This window comes from Tachyglossus aculeatus, chromosome 7 (genome assembly GCF_015852505.1).
Source record: "Tachyglossus aculeatus isolate mTacAcu1 chromosome 7, mTacAcu1.pri, whole genome shotgun sequence".
NCBI lineage: Eukaryota > Metazoa > Chordata > Mammalia > Monotremata > Tachyglossidae > Tachyglossus > Tachyglossus aculeatus.
The window spans coordinates 31,886,176-31,901,992 of NC_052072.1; the positions used below are offsets into that span (position 1 = coordinate 31,886,176).

A 15,817-nucleotide genomic window follows, 5' to 3' on the forward strand; every position below is an offset into this window, starting at 1 on the left:
TATGAAGACCGACCCCACAAAGGCCACAACTAAACATCGGTGAAGTTAGCTTACAGACTGGACTAGGCACAACATGTGGTACTTACCCTTTGGTCCATGGGACTTAAGCCCTGTGCAGTTTTTCCCTTCTTACTATGCTGTAAATTGTCACAATCATATTCAACTTCTGGTTTGCCAAGATCTCTGCAAAACGTGCATATCCACTCCCCACTAAATAAAAAGACACAAAATTAGTCCATGTTACCACTTCTTGGGCAAGTTCTAGAGATTTATTTCTAGCTGCTACCGCTGTTTATGAGTCCCAACCTTTCCAAATGGCATGTGGCTGAACACAGTAGAGCCAGGCTATAAGTTTCCCACTGGGAAATTCCGAAATTACTCTGATTTTCAAAAAACCTCTGCCCAAGTTAACCACGTGACAAACCATATGAGACATTTCCCTGCATTAAAATGGAATGTCTCAGCTGGCTTTCAAGCATTTATTCTGAAAACCGGAAGAACGTATCCGAGAATGCCCAAACCTAACACTGATCCAAATGCACTTTAAAGAACAAATCAATGGTATTTATAGAGCGCTTGCTGTGTGCAGAGCACTGTTCTAAGCACTTGGGATAGAGTACAACAGAGTTGGCTGGCAAAGAACTAAGCAGGCAGGTTGCCAGGTTTCTCAGAAACTCTCCAGTCAACAATAAGACAGGAAAGAGGGGGAAACAATTCTAGGTGTTTAAGTGGAACTTGCAGTTTTTTACAGAAGGGTACAGTGTCAACTGGGCATTGCTCTGAGAATCATGAGACCCAGGGTCTATTTAGGTGCCAGGCACTACCCCAGTGCCTAGCAAAGTTATTTTATTTGTTTATAGTAATATCTGTCTCTTCCCTCCTCGACTGTAAGCTCATTATTGGCAGGGGATGTGTCTGCTATAACAATATACTATACTCTCCCAAGTGCTTAGTACAGTGCTCTGCTCACAGTAAGAGCTCCATAAATACGACTGACTGACTGATCTTTCTAAAGTGCTGTGTGGCCTAGTGGAAACAGCACAGGCCTGGGAGTTAGGGGGTCTGGTTTCTAAATTCAGCTCTGCCATGTACCTGCTGAATGATTGTGGGCAAGTAAATCACAACTTCTCTGAATCTCAATTTCCCATCTGTAAAATGGATTAACTATCCATTCTCCCTCCGCAAAGGCTGAGAGCCCCATGTGGGATAGGGACCGCATCTGACGTGTTTAGGATGTCTCTACCCCAGCACACTGCACAGACTAAGTGCTTAATTAATACTACTGATTGAAAATTGTGCTGCTCTGTTTCTCCAGCAAACCAATGGGATAGGAGACTGCCATTAGTTGTCGTCCTTCTTTCACATTTTTGTTTCACCTTTCCTTATTTGTCTGTCACCAACACTCGTTCGCCTTATTCTTACACTGCCTAGATTACCGTATCCAGATTTTAATCTACATACTTCTTTCTCAGAGCTTAGTACAGGGCTTTGATCGGAGAAGGGGCATACAGAACTACTACTAGCTGTTCATCCACGGGGGTCTTTGAAGCAGTCATCTCTGGAAGACAGTCGGTATACAATGAATTAGGCTGAGGAATCAGGATTCTGGCATTGGATTCTAATTTTCTGATGAGTTAACTTTGAGAATTTTTAGGCAATAAAGTTTTCTGGAACCGAACAGGTATGACTTCCAGTACCTTGGAAAGCTGAGAAGAGTTGGAACATGACAAGTGAGGTGAAAAACCTTGGGACACTTTTCACAGCACAAGAGATCCCCTCCGTTTTGGCACACAGCACACCAGTCTTCATTTGGGTCATCCTCTTTGTTGTTGCCTTCCCCGCCAATTCTGGCTGACCGGTGCATTAGACTTCGCACTGGGGACTTCCCATTGACCAGGCTACTGAGCCCCGACTGTTTGCAGCTTTCGTTCATATCCATGGGTTCCGTTTTCACATGATTTTCCAGGCTCCCTAATGCATCCAACTCACTGTCCAGGTGTAAATTTGTTGACAGAGGAGGTGTCAAGCTGCTCTCGGGACTGCTCAACTAAAACAAAATAACGGCATGAAAATCCATACAGTTGCCTCCACTTTACAGAGTCACCTAATCCCTCGTTTGGTAACTCAGGCTCTTTAGAGACTCACAGATATGTCCTTCCCTTCCCCACAGCACCTGTATATATGTTTGTACGTATTTATTACTCTATTTATTTTACTTGTACATTTTTATTCTACTTATTTTATTTTGTTAATATGTTTTGTTTTGTTCTCTGTCTCCCCCTTCTAGACTGTGAGCCCACTGTTGGGTAGGGACCATTTCTATATGTTGCCAACTTGTACTTCCCAAGCGCTTAGTACAGTGCTCTGCACACAGTAAGCGCTCAATAAATACGATTGAATGAATGAATGAACTAACTTGCTGCCCATTTTAGTTTCCAAAATTCATTCTGAGTCTTAATTTTGCTGCCAAACCCTTCTGATGAGTGTCTGAAATGTCTACACAAATTGCAGTCCTCCCTACATGCACTGAAGTGGATTCCTGACTGTCTTTCCTCTTCCTGCTGTGGAAATTTTGGGAAAATGGGAAGAAGCCCCTCAGCCAATCCCACCCTAGCCCTCTGGACAGGAATTTGAGTGAAAATCCTTTTGAATTCAGCAACCCATGGGTTAGAGAGGCAGCAATGCCCTTGAAACCTGAAATTGGTAACTGCTGACCCAAGGAACCAAAAAAAGCAGTGAGTCAGCCTAGTTTTGGACTGTCCCAAGGTTAACTACAAGCGATGCCAGACTGGCATGACCCTGAAACAATTTACGGGGGAGGTATTCTGCAGTGAGAGAAGTCTATTCACCCTTGCTTTTGAAACAATTTTGAAATGCTCACGGTACAATATGTTTATCTATTGTCAAGTCTAAAAACAAGGCAACCTTGGGTCATTAACTTTTATCCTTTGATGTTTCACAGGCAGCCCAGTCACAATGCAGGTTGAGAGGGTTTAAGACAAATGAGGCTGGTTCTTCATATTTAATTCTCATCAAGTACCTGGACGGACAACAATGCATTTGGAAACTCTTCCCTATAATGTATACTGTTGCCCATCATTCAACTCACAAACGGCAGCAGTAGTTGAAGACCAGCTCTCCCACTCAGTACTTGAAGCTGATTCTTGAGTAGTCGTGCCCTATTCGATTTGGCCCGTACCACAAATGAGGAATGGAAAGCCCCCTGATACATGACCTGAGGACAAGTGCCTCAGATGTCCTCAGTCCAAAGCTTCAGAGGCGGAGAACTCAGTTGGGCAGAAACACACCCACACATTTAAAACACCCTTCAGATGCATAGGGCCCCATAGGACTTCACAGAGTAGGTTTATACCATGCAAGCACTCCTCCTGCCATCCTCCGTCTTCTCCTGTTTCACGGCTCCTGAGAAGCTGCATACTTCTTCTTCGGTTCCAGGCTCCTGTTTGACCTTCACCTGGTCAGACCTGAAGCTCAGACTTGTCTTCTCAGCAGTTCTGCCAGATGAACCGCAGCTAAAAAATCACACACGTCTGAGTGTTCGGCACACAAATCCAAATACACAACTGCATGACCACCAGAATCATCATTACGGTGAAGCCCACTAAAATGTTAGTAATATTTCAGAGGTCCCAAACAGAAGCTTTACTGCATCTTTACTGTCACGAGTGTTAGCTTCATGTTGGACTTTTTTTCAATAGAGCTCAGACTTTGTGAAAGTGCTCAGATTTCTCTGAAAGTCCTTATATTACATAGAAACATATATTAAAGAACTAGACCAAACCTGGGCATAGTCCAATCATTTGACTGGTCCCTTAAAGAAATCAACTGGTCAAGTTATAACTGTTAACTTTTATAACTTGCTGACTTTTTGGTGGGTCAAGCCTTTGGAGGTATCATGCTTTTGGAACTTCAGCCAAGATGGCAAATGGACTTCTCAGCTTGGATTAGTGATTTATGAGGCTACTGGGAAAGTTATGCATCACGGTTCAGAGAAATCACAGACGATTAGAAAACAAATCTTAACATTTGCACTACTTGAGCAACTATCCACCTCATCATCATTTCCCCAACGATGTCAAACAATCTTACAAAAAAAAATAATAAAATCGTCTAGTAGGGCCATTCCTCAGAGATATTTGGGCATTCTCCACACCATTCAATTAAGATGACTGATTTAGAGACACCTTAAACACAGATATTTCACTGGCTTTAATGTATAAAAAAACCCAAAAACCAAAAAACTACTACCCTTTCAGAAGTGTCAAATGATTCCATTCCATTTTACCCTTTGCCCAATCCAATTCCCAAAGAGGTGCATACACTCACCTGCCTCGACTGCCTGTGCTGGAGGTACTTGGTGGCCTCACTGGCGTGTGGGAATTGGATAAACCTGAAAAATGGGGACAGAGGCAATGCCAAAGGCAAAAATACAAGGAGGCTTAGTATTCCCACTTATTTGCTAAACGTAGCAATTACTGAATATCAGAAGCTCCCCTACGTCACTTGGTAACATCCAAACCACTCATTAGTAAGTCACCTCACTTGGTTTCTTTCAATTGCTTTTTCAGTTAAATGCCCAGGAATCCTTCTGTTAAAATCTCAAGCATCATGTCACTCCAGTAGGCACATGACTGTTCTAAACTTGGTTTAAATCCAAGCCAAAATGCTAACATGAATTCATCAAACGCCATCCTCTTCTGCAATCCAAACTGTCAAATCAGGGACAGCTTTATGCAGATGTTTTGGGGAATTCAGGTGCTATTTGTAAAATAAATGAAATTATTCTAATTCTCCCCTGGAAGCATGAATTGTTATGACTTCAGAGCAACAGAGCAATGCGCTTTCCTTCTTGTCAGACAAGGAGGCTTCTAGACCTGTATCGTATTGTCAATCTTGGCACCAAGAGGCCCATATTCTTCTGAATTCTGCCGTACACCATGATGCCATCCTTGCCATCACCTTCAAGTATAATATCAAATGAACCACAAGCAGGAGTGGGGAGCTGGTTCTGATTTAAGCCTGGGAAACTGCATGCGAATTCTACATCACAAATACCAAGCCTCAGTAAATGCAGTCTTATGAGAGAAATAAGACATTGCTAAATATTTTAATCTATAATCCCCCATTTGATTTTTGGGGAACCTTGTTTTTACGTTTCTTTGAAGCAAGTTAGTTTTCTAATTACAAGGTTCAGTCCGTTCTCCTATAACACGGGGGATACATTCTTGGCTCATTGCACATTAAAGAAAACTTGCATCAGAGTGTGTGTGTCATGACTGACTCTGCGGACATGTGCACAATCATTTCTTCTGAAACTGAATCGTGTTCTACCCAGATAAGACGTGCACTGTTGGAAGAATGGTCAGCGATTCCCTATCTGTAATCTACCCAAAAAAACAACAGTTCTGGGATCACTGAGTGTGTTTGTGTCAGTGCCCACAAATATCATCTACAAACACAACAGCAAAAACAGAAAGGCTGAGACAAAAACTGTTTTGTTGTGAGTCTGTGCAACAACAAAACGAAATGCTTGCCAAATGGTTACACCAAAACTATACCAATGAAAATCAATTCCAAAAAGGAAGACGGCAAAACTGTTGCCTGGTATTACAAGGTATTTGCTAGGAGGGTTTGTCAGACTAATTTTAGTGTTTCACAATTAGTTACGATCACAACGCATGTCCCCTTTACCTGACGATCCTGGAGACAGGGCTGAGGGTCCTGGGGAGGGATTCATGGTACTTGTAGGCTGAGGGGGTAGGTGGCTGCCTGAGATATATCTACTTAGTAGATTATCTAAACTACTTGAACCAGCATCTTCCAACTAAGAGGAAAGAAAAAGAAAGAAAGAAAAAAAAAAGAGACATGTCATCCCTTTTAGCCCTGTGGGGGTGAAATGATAAATTCAACACAATCTGCACCTATCAATTAAAGGAGAGTTCCCTGCCCCAAAGCTGAAAGAAGTCAATCAGTATAAATTGCTTCTAATTGGTCTGCACATTTGGCAGAGGAAATTGTTAAGAAAAAGCATGCACAAAAGACCACTGGACTACTTTTGCAACTCTACTTTTAATGCTACTTTTGGTCAGTTTTCATTCATACTTCTGAAATTATTTTCCACTTTAATCCTTGAATCATTAATCTGTATGGCTAAATGGGAAAATTTCAGATGAATAACAGTACCATGCAGGGCCACGATATTCACCGTGGAAATCACCTCATGTTTCAGTTAACAATTCTGGAGATTCAAAAGTTTTTTCATTGCTGGGGATAGGAAAGTGGTTAATGTCAGTTCCAATAATTCTAACAAAAACCTGGATGCAGACTATTGTAGGTGCTTGGAGTACTTACAGTCAACCAATCAAGGGTATTTACTGAGCGCTGACTCTGTGTGAGGCACTATACTACGGAAGAGTACAATACAATCCATGCCCACAAGGAACTTACAGTCTAGAGGGGGAGACAGACTTTAAAATACATTACATATTGGGGAAATGGCAGAGTAAGTATATGGATATGCATACAAGTGTTGTGGGGCTGAAGGCAGGGTGAATATTCAGTGCTTGAATGGTTCAGATCCAAGTAGATAAGCAACCCAAAGTAAAACGAGGAATGGAAATGAGGGCTTAATCAGGGTAGGCCTCTTGGAGAAGAAGATGTGATTTGAGATGCCTGTCTTCACAGGGCTAATTATCTTCTGGAGATGACACTTAAAACTGTTACAAGTAGAACAGGAAAGTGGCATGGTCTAATTAATAGAATACGGGCCTGGGAGTTAGAAGTCTTGGGGTCTAATTCTAGCTCTACCCCTTGCCTGTTATGTGATCTTGGTTAAGTCCCAACTTCTCTGGGCCTCGGTTTCCTTATCCGTTAAATGGGAATTAAGTATCTCTTCTCCTCCTCCTCCCTTAAACTGTGAACTCCATGTGGGGCAGGGGCTGTGTCTGAGCTGATTATCTTGTATCTACCCAGCACTCAGTACAGTGCTTGGCACTCTTCTAATTACCACTGGATAAAAACAACAAATGTAAATGAAAAAATAAGCCACTAACAAACTGTTACGAGGACTTGGGGGAGTGGCATGAAGGGATGGTGGAAGGAGTAATCAGACAATGCCTCACTGAGACATTTTTAAGGAAGAGCTTTGAAGGAGGGGAAGGATGTGGTTTGAGAAGCTGAGACGGGGAGACAAATGGTGTGAGAGTCAGGACGGAGAAAAGGAGAGTCAAGGGTGAAGCACGATTAGGAGATTCTCTTGGGAAGAGGAAAAAGCACAAGCTGGGTTGGAGTATGAGAAGAAAAGAGATGTCTCAGAGTTTCTGTTTTAGTAATAACAGCAATTACTGAGTGTCCATTGGGTACAATACCCTGTACTAAGTGCTCAGGAAGTACAAAACAAGCAAGTGACACATTCTCCTCCCACGAGCAACTTATACTCTGAAGGGGGAAACAGACTGAAAAGTATTTACAGAGTAAGCAAAATGCACGACTGAATAGACAAGTGAATATAGATAAACCTAAGTGCTAAGGATGGACACAAATAAGTACATTAAGTGTGAGAAATGGTTGATGAGTTGATATAATTTGGGATGCCGAGGACTAACTGGGGAGGGCAGGGAGGCTTCCAGAAGACTTTGAACACAGACAGGGCTGTAATCTCTCAGACTGTACAGGCTCCAAGCCAGGGGTCCAGCATGACAAAGGGACTGAGGGGAGAGAGTCGGAGTGAGTTCCAATTGGAAACCTAGCTTGGGAGGAATGAAGGGAGTGAACTGGGGAGAAAGGGTGAGGAGAGAAGATGTGTAAGGTGGGGAGAGTTGGTGGATAGCTTTGAAACCAATTGTGAGGAGTTTCTGCTTGATGCAGAGGGACACTAGGAGCCAGTGGAGTGTTCTGAGGACTGGAGAGATATGTGGCTTGCTATGCTTCAGGAAACTGATCTGAAATGTCTGCAGCACTGTATAGGATAGATTAGAGGGGGGAGAGGCTGGGGGCAGGAGACCAACGAAAAAACTGACATGATAAGTAAGAAAGAAAAAAGCAATGGGGAATGAATGAAGAGTTTTAAGACGGGGTTGGTTGGGGGAGGCAAGGGAGGGAGGTAAGGGGAGACAGGGAATGATATGCTCTAGTTGGTATTTTAAAAAGATGACAAATGCATTCATTCATTCATTCAATAGTATTTAGTGAGTGCTTACTGTGTGCAGAGCACTGTACTAAGCGCTTGGGAAGTACAAGTTGGTGATATATAGAGACGGTCCCTACCCAATAGCGGGCTCACAATTCTAGAAGTCTAGAATGCAGCTTTAAGATGAACTGTAGAATAATAACGATGGCATTTATTAAGCGCTTACTATGTGCAAAGCACTGTTCTAAGCGCTGGGGAGGTTACAAGGTGATCAGGTTGTCCCACAGGGGGCTCACGGTCTTAATCCCCATTTTACAGATGAGGCAACTGAGGCCCAGAGAAGTGAAGTGACTTGCCCAAAGTCACACAGCTGACAACTGGAGGAGCCAGGATTTGAACCCATGACCTCTGACTCCAAAGCCCGGGCTCTTTCCACTGAGCCACGCTGCTTCTCTGCAAGAAGGGACAAGCTGATCTGTAAGGAGCCTAATCCAAGAAATCTAACACGAAAGTGATGAGGGCTCATATTGGATGGATCTGGGAAATATTACTGAGGGGAAAATGATAAGATTTCTAGAGAGACTGAATTTTGTACATAAATATGAAAAAGGAGTCAGTGCTGACACTAAATTGTGAGCTTGTCAAAGGCAAAGATGTTAGAGGGGAGTGTTTATTGGGGGAAGGTGGAGGTGCAGATGTACACAAAAGCAGGAAGAAATACAGATCCACAGAGCAGGTGAGAAACAAAATCAGAAATGCTGATTTTGGAATCATCCACAAAAAGATGTTAATTGAAATTAGCGAAGAGCAAAGGAACCAGAACAGAATCTTGAGGAACATGACAGTCAAAACCTAAGAGGAAAAGGATCCAGAAGAGGCAACTTGAGATGGTGCAGGGAAAAGTTAGGATGAGAACCACTGGAATACTGTGTCTGTAAAATCAAGGCCAGAGTCAGCGGGTAGGAGGAAAGGATGATTAACTATTGAAAGCAGCAAAAAGACATCTATATTTTGCTACAAATACATTTCAAAACTTGGTGAACATGAGCCTTCAGAATGAAGAGTGAAATCCAGATTGTAGGAGGTACTGAAAAAAGTAGGTAGAGGAAAAGGAGGCACTTTGGGCAGGCAACTGTTTTGAGGAGCTCTAAATGGGAAGGGGAAAGTGGAAAAATGTCAGTACCTGAAAGGTGTGCTGGGTTTCAGATATTTCTTTCACCCCATATAAGAGACTAGGGCATGTTTGAAGGCTGAGGAAAGGAGCCCGAAGAGTGAGTTTAAAAGGTTCAAGGTAATAGTAAGAGTTGGAGGAGGTTGGAAACAAGTAATTTTAAGAGGTGAAAGGAGATGGGGGCCAAAGCTGAGGCAGGAATTAGCTTTCAAATACAGGCAGTTGATCACCCCTGAGCAGCAGTAGCAGCAGGTATGGAAGAGAACATGGGTGTGAGGAAGCAGAAGAGTGAAGAGTTGACAGTTTGGCTTTGCGTTGTTTGAAGTAATACTGCATTCAGATGACACTGGTATTTCAAAGGAAATTTCTGCCACTTAATCAGCACCCAAAAATACAACTCAAGCTGACTAATTAAGCAAATTCTGCCAGGATTAGTGCGGCTCAAAATGCTTGAAGTGAATGTGAATCTGTTATTTATCAGCTGCAAATATCATCAAGCATATTCAATTCTTGCACCGACAAAATTCAAATATTAATTGAATTTTTTAAATCTTTGATTATTCATGCCGCTTTCATAAATAATATTTATTTAGTGCCTCCTGCGTGCAGAGCCCTGAACAAAGCATTTAGGGGAGTACAGTATAATTAGCAGACATAATCTTTGTCTTCAAAGGGCTGACAATCTAGCAGGGGAGACACACAATAAGTTGCGGATCAAAGTAACAGACCACAAAGACAAATACAAAAGTGGTAAGGAGGGAGAGGGGGTACGGGGACCCAGGTGCTCCGGTAGGGCCAAAGTAGCAATAGGAGGGATATAGGGTGAGGAGATGAGAAATTCATCAGAGAAGAGAATGATCCACAGAAGAGACCCAAACAACTGCTGTCGGGTGAGCTGAAACTGGGAAACTAAGCAGAAGGGCCAAAGGAAATATTTTAAGGACACCATAAAACATAGGCCCAGGCGAGGCTGGATCCTAGCTGAAAACTGGAGTCAAATTTTGAGAACAGACTAGCGTGCTAACAAGAAAGGAGTGACCCTGAGCAAAAGCTTTATATGGGACAGGGGGGCCAAAGAGGAAACAGCGTTAAGCTCTGAAAACATTGAGCAGGACGACACAACGAGTAACAGCTTCTGTATTCTCATGGGGTTGGAACCGTGAGTCCCGCATTGGTTCTTTTGGCCAAAAACGCACCCAGAGGTGAATTTCCCCATTAGTGGTGTCTTCTTTGAATAAGGACAACCATATGTATATGTCCTGTTATGAAGTGAGAGACAGTGGAAGAGTGGGCAAAGACGAATGAAAAAGATCAACCTGAGAGAGAGAAGAACAAGGGGCGACCTCGCCGAAAAACCAAGGTTTGAGAGGGTTTCCAGGAGAAGGAAGCAGTCCACAGACAAAGATAGCTGAGAAGTTGAGGAGAATTAGGGCAGATTAGAGTCAATTAGATTTGGCAAGAGGGTCATTAGTGATCTTGGAGAGTAGGGTCTCAGTTTTGGAAGAGGGTGGAAACTGATTAGAGAGGGTCAATCAATTGTATTTATTGTGCGCTTGTGTGCAGAGCACTATAACAACTACTTGGAAGAGTACAACATAACAATATAACAGACATATTCCCCGCCCACAACGAGCTTACAGTCTAAAGGAAGTTTACAGTCAAGAAGGAAGTTGGAGGTTTCCTAGCTGAATATGAATGCACTGTTGACACTTTGAAGGCCAGGATCATGTCTACTATACTCCCCTAAATGCTTTGTTCAAGGCTCTGCAAGCAGGAGACACTAGATAAATGTTAAAAATTAATTAATAATCAAAGATTGAAATGCACTGTTATTAAAATGATCATATTTCTCAAAGTTGAAAATATTTGAGGTCTAACCCATTCTGCCTTTCTCATTTGCTACCACTGCCTTGCTCTTTCCAGACAGGCTAAATTATTCACCACCTCTACCATTCACCTCTCCCAAACTAATTTCAGACCCCATACCTCACATCCTCTCTTAAGCCCATTTCCCATCCATCACATTATCTCCTTACCAAAATTTCTAAGTCCAGCACTCAGGGATATTTTATTGGGGACTACTTTCTTGATTAAGCAAAAGTAGTACCGGGTTTCCCCTCGCATCTCACCAGCATATATTAGAATTTAAGTTGCTTTATGTCCATTTGTTTTGGCTTTGCTTTATCCTTTTCTAGACTACGTATAAACTCCGGGAAGCTGTTTTCTAAAGAATGTTTAAGCCTCCTACTCCATTACACCTATGGAAATTCTACTAATCAGAACTGCTCCTTTATGTTAAAGGGGAAGAACCTAAGGTGTAGATTGGTAGGTGAAAACTACCAATGATGAACTCATTGAGGGATATCAACAAGTCAGCCTCATGACAAAATTAATGCCATGTCTCTCCTCCCCTCCACTCTGAAGGGTTCCATTGTTTCTTTAATCAATCAAGTAGTAGCAGTGGCCTAATGAGTGTCAGCTTAACCAGGATTGGGACCAAACTGACTCTGAAAAGCAAGTAAAACAGGTTCCAGCTGAGTCAGTCAGGAGGTGTGTTCACTGTTTACAACTGCCAGCAGCTTTGCGTCTGACTCCGCATGTGGGATGGTGCCTTAAAAAGCCAATTCCTCAGAAATAAAATATTAAAACCACTCACGTATGCCAAATATATGAAACCAACAAGGCTATAAAGCAGAAATACTGTCAGTGACACTAGGGTAATTAAACATTAATTAAGCATGCCAAATTTTCTCCAACGTCTAACTTAATATCGTACCGGTGAAACTATGTAACGTCATTGCTTAAGTATTATTCAAGCTAAAGCCACAGGAAATGAGAAATCTGAATCAAGATTAAGGTGTTCTAACATAAGGGGAAACCAAAATCTTGAGCTCAGTATTTCTCATGTTAAGTTTTAAATGCCCCACAATTCACTAACCTGAATTGGCGGAATATCTGGTAGGGATGGTAAATTCTCTGGATTTGTTACTGATGGGATAAGTTCTATTGCTGTAACAGACGGGCTGGTGGGACCACGATTTGCACTGGCCATGGTTGCTGTAGTTGGGCTAGTTGGATTTATTGTGGTGTTGTGCACGGAAACAACTGGAAAGGGCCCTGCATGTCCTGGGTTAGAATGCTGCTGGGGAAAGGGGGGTGGGGGGAGGAGGGGAAAAGAGGACAACATATTAAAGGTGGTCAAAGCAACGGTTCATCCTACCGTACTTACTTCTTTAAAAGCTATAGATTTAATATTCGGTTTTGGAGTTCAAATCGTGGGTGCAACTGATGCAACATTTACTGTAGTAACCACTAGAAGGCCAATTTAATGTCTAGGAATAGCTATTTTGCATGGGAAACAAAGAAACATGATACTATGTGTTCGTTATTTGCCATATATTTGGGGGGATATGAGAGAGTGATTTTTTATTATTTTTTAAAGTAAATGTGTTTATTTTGAACGTTAGTTACTCCCCCCTCCCCTCCTGAAAAAAGCATATGAAATACAAAAAATGCACATGTACATAATGCCAACATCTAACTACCTTGTTATTTTACTCAACATTTACAAAGCAATCCTTTAAAAATAAAGGGGTTTATAGGTGCCCATTCCGAAGAGCCATGATTCTCTGGATTTGGCATTTTTGGGTGACATCAATAGAGTGACAGCCCCGCCCCAGTTTTTCTGGGCACGAAGGGTAACCTAGCTAGTCCATCCTGCCCCTGGATTTGGGAAAGAAGCAGAGGCGCGGCCAAAATGGCAGTTCCATCACTTGCCCCCTGCCACCTGGAGCCGGGGTCTCCACGGTTGGCGCGGGTGCTGGAGTCTTATGGTGTGACGGCAGGCTGGGTTTTCAATCCAGGAGTGGGGACTGGGATCTCCAAATAGTTTACTGGATGCAATCTAGAGTCCTAAGTTGGGAGCCGCAGCAGCACTGTGGCTGCCACGGCAATGGGGCTCGTGTGGTCTTGTGTGGCATGTGATTTGGCTGGGATGGGAGCAAGTGGACGGATGATTCCAAAACTGGATTGAAGGAGCTTCTTGTACCCTGTCTGGTGAGGACCGGCAGCGAGACAATAAAGGAGGAGAGGCACCTCTTGCACCACTTACTTCCTCTTGTTTCCGCCCTTTCTCCTTCCCTTCTCTTTCTTCCAGGCCCTCCCTCCTCTCCCTTTCCCTCCACTCCTTCCTTCTTCCTCCCCATCCCAACGTTCCTGCCCTTCAAAACCCGCGCTCCCTCCCTCCAGGTTTGTCCGCACGCCCAGAATGGAAAGTTGGAGACCCTGGAGGGGCCGGCAGTGAGGCTAAGATGAGGAACACAATGCAGGGCATACTTGTCTTTGGAGGTGTGGCTGCATCATTGAGTACTGAGGTCCACTGTGCCGGGGTATCCCTGGTATTCGAGCAGCATTCTGTGCCATCCTCATCTGGTGGGCCTGAAAAGCCCCACAGTTCATATTGCCCCTCTGCATCGTCTGGACGCTGATCAACCGTGGGGGCTGCAAGAGGGAGGGTTTGGGTTTTTTTAGGCCTCGTACTCTAGACAACCCAAGACTTAACTTATCTCTTGTAACAGTAGGTCTGATGTGGACAAATAAAATCTACCTTTATCAGTGCTGAAAGAACACATTAGCATCTCCTGGGGCATAAAAGATCAACCTGCTTCTGCAGCATGCTTAAAATTAAACACGGGATGCTCTGCCCTTTAAGTAAGGAATGGTCAGGGTGTAAGGTGTGTACATTTTTCCAGGCCAACAGGGTGTCCGCCTCACGAATGACCACTTCTGATGCAGGATGGTAAGGAGTCACTGCCCCTTAAAATGAGCAACCACCTTTTTACCTTTAGGGTCAGGTACACTATCCGCCAAAATAAAAACTATTCCACCTTGAGAACAACGACCTGAAACCCAAGGCTTCATCGCTGGCTTCGGCTTTTAGTATGGCAGCGGACTACTGAATTACGGATGACGGATGATCACCGTACCTGCTGCTGAAGCATCTGAGGGGCTGCTTGTCTAGGGTGGGTTGTTGTTGTTGCTGCTACAGTTGCCGTTGGTTGCTGCAGCCTCATTTGTTGCAACTGCTGGTGTTTCTGTGCGTACACCTGCTGCTGCATGTGCTGGAGCCGAAGCTGTGCTAAGTTAATCTGCCCAGGTGTTTTACTGATATGGTTCGTCCCTGGAGGAACTTGTCCGACGACCACGTTAGGAGTGTAGCCGGGGGTTGGTTTACTTTCGATAACAAGATTACCTGAGGGATTGAAAAAGAAAGAAAACGAGGAGGGTGGGAGACTTAATATAACCAAAAAGAAGTACAGGCTGTACTGGGATTGGTTGGCATTTAGCTATCACTTCACCAAGCACAAGTGAGGCCAATTGTTTGGATCGCTCTTCCTTTTTAGTGCCCAGAGGTGATAGGGAGTAAGTATTCTTGGAATCAGCGGGGCTGAAGAGAGCACAGGTTTGGGAATCAGGAGCCCAAAGTATTCATCTCAACTCCACCACTTGAGTTATTTAACCTCTCTGTGCCTCCATTTCCTCATCTATAAAATGGGAATGAAGTACACGTTCCACCTGCAGCTCAGACTGGGAGCCCCATGCAGGGCAAGGACTGGACCTGACCTCATTGTATTGTAATCTATCCCAGCTTTCAGCACAATGCTTGGCATATAGTAACTGCTCACCAAATACCAGAAATATTACTATTCTGCTGAATGAATCCTTCCTCATGGGGACAACTTGAATAAATGCACCCCTCTCATCACTTTCTTTTCATTCCCCTTGAACCACTAAGTGGTTATTTCTGGGGTGAAGTACGGGAAGGAGGAGAGAAAAAACTTCTGGTTGGAGAAAGAGGAGCTAGAATTGAGTTTTTATGGATCTCAGGCTACTTGATGTAATTGCAACAAGGAGCTAAGTGCTAAGAGATTATGCCACAGTGAAGGAGGAGAACTAGTAATGGTTACTAAAGGCTTCTGTTTTCAATCACCAGGTTTTGAAATAACTACGGTAAGAGAGGAGCAAAAGTCATACTGGTGCTAAGAACTCAAATTTTTGTGGGAGAAAGGTTGATACCAAAGGTGGTGACACAAAAAACAGGCCAAGAATTGCGCAAAGCCAAAGTTGTTTCTTCTCACCAGGCAACCAAAGCAAGACCAAAAGATGAGTGTGTTTCTGAGCCAGGAGCACCCAGGGAGAAACCAATGGAGGCAGCCTGGTTAGACAAAGCTCACACATGAGAAGCAGTGTGGCCTACTGGAAAGAGCAAGGGCCTAGAGGTCAGAGGACCAGGATTCTAATCCCAACTCTGCCACTTACCATCTGTGTGACCTGAGGCAAGTCACGTCGCTTCTCTGTGCCTCAGTTCCTTTATCTGCAAAATGGGGATTCGATATCTGTTCCCCCTCCTAGATTGTGAGCCCCATGCAGGACCTGATTATCTTCTATCTACTCCAGCAGTACCTGGCATATGGTAAGTGCTTAATGAGGCACCACCA

General features: G+C 43.5%; 1 protein-coding gene across 1 annotated transcript in view; it reads right to left on the minus strand.

Moving 5' to 3' along the window:
- The window catches only part of TRIM33 (tripartite motif containing 33), a 106,600-nt gene that overhangs the window by 11,755 nt on the left and 79,028 nt on the right, over positions 1 to 15,817 (minus strand). The window contains 8 exon segments of the mRNA XM_038749210.1: positions 87 to 210; positions 1,698 to 2,047; positions 3,374 to 3,533; positions 4,348 to 4,411; positions 5,713 to 5,845; positions 12,259 to 12,459; positions 13,656 to 13,820; positions 14,306 to 14,571. Coding sequence (XP_038605138.1) covers positions 87 to 210; positions 1,698 to 2,047; positions 3,374 to 3,533; positions 4,348 to 4,411; positions 5,713 to 5,845; positions 12,259 to 12,459; positions 13,656 to 13,820; positions 14,306 to 14,571 — 1,463 coding nt within the window.